Below are 5,202 nucleotides of genomic sequence, written 5' to 3'. Positions count from 1 at the left end.
TGTATGGACATACTTTCTCAAGTTGGAACAAATGTGTACACATGTTCCATAGGTATTACCTTTCTTTAAATAAAAATGAAAGTACTCCTCCTTGGCTAGTAAAAGAGACATAATTATTGGATCATGTACCCTTCTTTTTGTAGATGTACCCTTCCTCCAAAAACATAACCCTTCCTTCTACAGACATACCCTTCCTTCTACAAATGTACCCTTCCTCCTACAAACATACCCTTCCTTCTACAAGCATACCCTTCTACAGATGTATCCTTCCTTCTACTGACATACCCTTCTACAGATGTATCCTTCCTTCTACTGACATACCCTTCCTTTGATATGATTAATATGCATATTCTTTCTCTTTGAATAATTTATTGGCCAAAAAGGCATACTTACCTTTGATCACGTACCCTTCCTTTGATCACTTACCTTCTTTTTTATCACATAATTTATTGGCCAAAAAGGCATACTTACCTTTGATCACATACCCTTCCTTTGATCACTTACCTTATTTTTTATCACATACCCTTCTATTATAGATGTTCCCTTCCTTCTATAAGTATATCCTTATTTTGGTACATATTACTCTTTGTCTTCCGATTAGCATAGCCTTTCTCCCGTAGATTTGTAGATCCTATACTCTTTCTTCAAGTACTTACACATCGTTTCCTTTCATAGATTGGTATGTGTGTTCTTGTCATGGATCAATATGGCATTCTCTATAATTATGTTCTCAATCTTTGGATCAAATGTATGCACCATACACATTTTTGGATCAAGTCTCACGCTTGTATGCTTTCCTTTTTCAAGAAGAAAAACTTGCATATTATAAATTTAGAGAAAGTTTTAAAATAAAGAAAACTAGCAGTACTCACCCAAAGGTACGACCTTTTGGAGGAAAGCAACAAGAGCACCTCTAAGGAGGAGGAAAGTGATAGGTTGCACCTCAGGGGAGGAAACTAATAAGAGCAAAGGGAGGGAAAATGATGTTTATCTAAATAGTGCTACAACTAGGAAAGCAAGAATGGAATTTGGGAATGTAAAATTTTGAGGTTTACTAAGGTAAGAGCCTCACATATGCACAAAGACAGCTAAAATGGTCCAAAAATTTCTATAGGCAATTCAACAGACCATTAGATTAGGTGTTGTGGAATGCAATCACTTTTGGCATGTTTCTGGACCTTATTATGAGGAAGTACATAAAATAAGAAGCAATGCAATATGATAAATAATTTCATTTTTATTGGAAGATTATCAACATGTATCAAATAAATATTTTAAGTATATCCATTTTATAGTGAATTAAGCTATGAAACTCATCAAAGACAAACTTGTGTTTTAAGACCACTCTGTGCAACAACTCCATAAGTGAGGAATGAGTTTAATCAATAGGTTCTATTTTTAAACAAGAGTAGAGAAAGTTAAGGAGGAAAATGTGTCCAGGCAATTGCAACACAACATTGCACACCCCCTAAATCAGATCAAATATTGATAATTGATTCTCTCCTTTATTTCATGAGAAGTTCATGAGAAGTTCATTAAATACACTTTTAAAATTTTTTGATGTTTTTGAATACATTTTAATATCATGTATATTCTAACATATAGTCATATGCAATGGTTTAAGGAGATGTGCAAAATTATATTCTTTTGGTCTCAAATTAATGTTTCGGAATGTGTAGACTAGTTTGGATACCAAGTTTATCAAATTCCATTAAGTAATGTGTAAGTGATGGTTTGAGCAAGTTACTCATATGGAAAATTTTCCCTTAACCTCAAAAAAACTAGCTACACCCAATCATGCTTTTTTCCTTAAGCAAATATTAATTGTGATGCTAAGCCACATTATATGTGACACTTAATGACACCCGTAACAATAAACAATATATTTGGTATGCATCTTGTTGATTCAACCCACCCTGCTACTATCTTTGTCTCTATTTCTCTCATCTTTTTATCTCTTTCTTTCACTTATGTTTTTATATCTTGCTAGTGTATGAAGCTATAGAATCCCCTATTGCTCTCTCCAGCTCTAATCCACTATTGTTATATCTTGCTAGTGTATGAAGCTATAGAGTCCTCTATTGCTCTGTCTAGCTCTGATCCACTATTGTTATACCTTGCTAGTTTATGAAGCTATAGGGTCCCCTATTGCTCTCCCTAACTTTGATCCACTATTGTTATGGATATATTTACCACCTTATCAGACCATGTTTTACTCTGTCTCTATGGAGGTTCATCATCATGAGAATGTTACTCCCCTATGATTTCTTGTTTAAACACATATTGTTTGTATAATGGTTTACAACAATAGCTAAGGTTTTAAGGGCACATATAAAGGTTATTAAATTTGTGAAGGTGTTTTAGAGCAGCATAATATCAAGATTAATTAATACACCTGCACAAAGATTAACTACTGCACCCTCACAATTTTAGTGAATAGGGCACCCTCACAGAGATAAGGGCAAGGTTGCTACCTCTCCTTGCTAAGGTACACAACATATACAGCTAGGATGGAAGTTTGTCACCTATATGACTCAATTATATTACAAATTTTGTTAGCTATGCTTATATAAATCAACACTCGAGTGAGCAACCCTAGTTAAAGATTCAATAATGTTTTAACTCCAATTGTGCTCACCCAGCTTCATATATATTTTAGCTGCGCTTGTTTACATCATATCTATGTTTAGTCATGGCTTTAGAGAAGCATTCTCCAGGAGTATTTAACTGCATGGTTCGACAAAATGTCAGAAAAGGATTAGCACAATTCCTATTAATCGGATGATCTATCGAGAGTAATTATTAGTATAATTAATCTTACCGACATCGCTTCCTTGGGCCTTTTGCTCGGCTTTCGTGGCAATTTCGAGCCCATGGCCAAAAAATCTTCCCGTTTCTCTTTCTGTGAGAGACGGAGCGAAAGCTGAGGCATTTTGGCGGGTGGCGAACCCGCCCGCTCGCTGGTGGCCCGGGGCTCTTTTGGAGGCGAAACCGCTCCCTTGCGGGCGGCAGGAAGCTCTTTTGGAGCCGCAGCCGCCCGCTTGCGGGTGGCCCGGGGCGGCGACACCGCCCCCTTGCGGGTTGCCGGGAGCTCTTTCGGAGGAGACTCCGCCCGATTTCCAGTGCCCGGGATCTTTTTTGGAGGCGACACCACCTGCTTGGTGGCGCGGGCTGGGAGTTCTTGTTTTGGAGGCGACGCAGTGGCCGGGAGCTCTTTTGGAGTTGGCACCGACTTGCCGATTATGAAACGGTACTTTCGTGGCTGGCTAACGTTTTCAATAGGAGAAAGCAGATCGATGCTACTGTAATCGACAAGATATCATGGGAAAAGATGAGAATCACGGCCGGATTGTCGTGGAACTGTCGTGAATGATGATAGATTCTCACCTGTTTTCTGCTGTCGGTGCATTGGGTACTGAAGTCTTTCCGGCAGCGGCCGCGGCTACAGGAGGCGGAGGAGGCTGAGCGTCTGCACTCTGATGATCAGGTGGAAGAGCTCGCAGGGAGACCGTCTTCCGCTTGTGTCCTCTCGTCCTCATCGCTGCTCTCTTCTCTGCCGCACTGGAAAGCACGTTCTGTGCGCGCACACAACACCACCAGCTCGTTGTTCATTAGCTTGGTGACCTTTCAAGATGCGCCTTTTAGCCATTTGGTTCATTTGTTCTAAAATGTTAATTTTAACTAGTTTAAACCTTAGTCTTTTCTCATTTCTATAGTGATATCACACACGCTATTATCATTTACTACTCGAGGCCATCCTGAGACTAGGGCCTAGAGAGGCTCTCCAATGCTCGAATTGTGCCACTTAAAGGCAATACCTTTGCTATTATCATTTACTACTGGGGGCCATCTTGAGTCCATCCAATGCCAGAATTGTGCCACCTAAAGGCCACTAAGGTTTTAATAGCTTAGCTATTCCTTGCTTATTTGATGGCATCTCTCAAGCCTTCACCTTGTGCTTAAGGATTTCATATTTATGTAATTACGTAAAATTTTTACGTTACTAACATACATAAATAAGTCAATAACACACTAGCATTCTTGACATCAAAAAAGTTGACCTACTATGGTGACCTGTGAAACCTATAAAGGCCCGCCAAGCTTTTGTATTTTCTAATTGGACTCACTGGGCTTATTCAATTTTCTGGTAGGCTCGACAGGAAAATGCAAAAGCTCGGGAGGCCCGACAAGGTTATAAATAAAGCCCCTCAGCGGGGTCCATCGAGCGCATTTTCACTTGTGTGTGTGTGTGTGTGTGTGTGTGTGTGTGTGTGAGAGAGAGAGAGAGAGAGAGAGAGTGAAGAGAGACTGGATCACACATGTAATAACTTTAACTTTTTACGTTTAGTTTTAATTTTTTTAGAAACTTAGTCAGAAATCAATGGTGTATCATATTTTTGGCACGTAACATCAAGAACTGGCTAGGTTTTAGAGTCGTGTGTCTGGGCCACCCCGTGTGGTGCTTATCTCTTGGTATAGTATATCGTAATGTTCGGTTGTATATGTCGTTAGATAAGTATGTCTGCCATTTCAACACTTGGTTGTATCACTCTGCCCATCATTGTCTCATCATGGACACGACACCTTCCCCTGTTTGCAAATTAAGATCAACACTAGGTCGTACTATATGGATGTAATGTGTCATCTATTAGCCATAGGGTTGGGTATATAAGATTCGACTCTAAGTTGTATTGATCAACTATTTGGGTCGTCTCTAGGGTTTATATATAGTGTGTTAGGGTTCGACACTGGATCATATTGCTCGGCCATCACGTGTCGTTCTAGTTTATATTTTATATGCATGTAAACTTCGACACTAGGTCATATTGCTCGACCATAATGTGTCGTTGTTCTAATTGTATGTGAGTGTATACTTTGACACCAGGTCGTATTACGTGTATGTATTCTATGATGTTTGTCTAATGCACATTGTTTTTTCTCAGTCTCAATCTCCATGTCCTCTCTTCACAGTCTACATCATCTATTATCTCTCCCTCTCTCTCTCTCTCTCTCTCTCTCTCTCTCTCTCTCTCTCTTTCTCTCTTACTTTGCTTGCTTTGAAAATGTAGTCTCTCTCACTATAATATCTTAAAACTAAATTTGCCAAAAAAATGTGATGTCTACTCTCTCTCTCTCTCTCTCTCTCTCTCTCTCTCTCCCTATATATATATATATATATACACACACACACACACACACATA

At 39.2% G+C, this 5,202-nt stretch overlaps 1 protein-coding gene across 1 annotated transcript; it reads right to left on the bottom strand.

Annotated features, from left to right (window-relative positions):
• Positions 1 to 2,655: 2,655 nt before the first annotated feature.
• LOC147640947 (uncharacterized) lies at positions 2,656 to 3,548 on the bottom strand. Its single transcript, XM_086811337.1, has 3 exons — positions 3,388 to 3,548; positions 2,822 to 3,302; positions 2,656 to 2,727 (listed from the first exon to the last, which is right to left on the bottom strand). Exons 1-3 carry the CDS (start codon positions 3,537 to 3,539, stop codon positions 2,656 to 2,658), a joined length of 705 nt encoding a protein of 234 aa, XP_086667463.1. The 5' UTR covers positions 3,540 to 3,548.
• Between the last annotated feature and the right edge of the window lie 1,654 nt (positions 3,549 to 5,202).

This window comes from Cibotium barometz, chromosome 2 (genome assembly GCF_041138505.1).
Source record: "Cibotium barometz isolate CiBa-2024 chromosome 2, ASM4113850v1, whole genome shotgun sequence".
NCBI lineage: Eukaryota > Viridiplantae > Streptophyta > Polypodiopsida > Cyatheales > Cibotiaceae > Cibotium > Cibotium barometz.
Note: the sequence above shows the minus strand (reverse complement) of the source record. Positions and strands in the feature narration are given on the sequence as shown.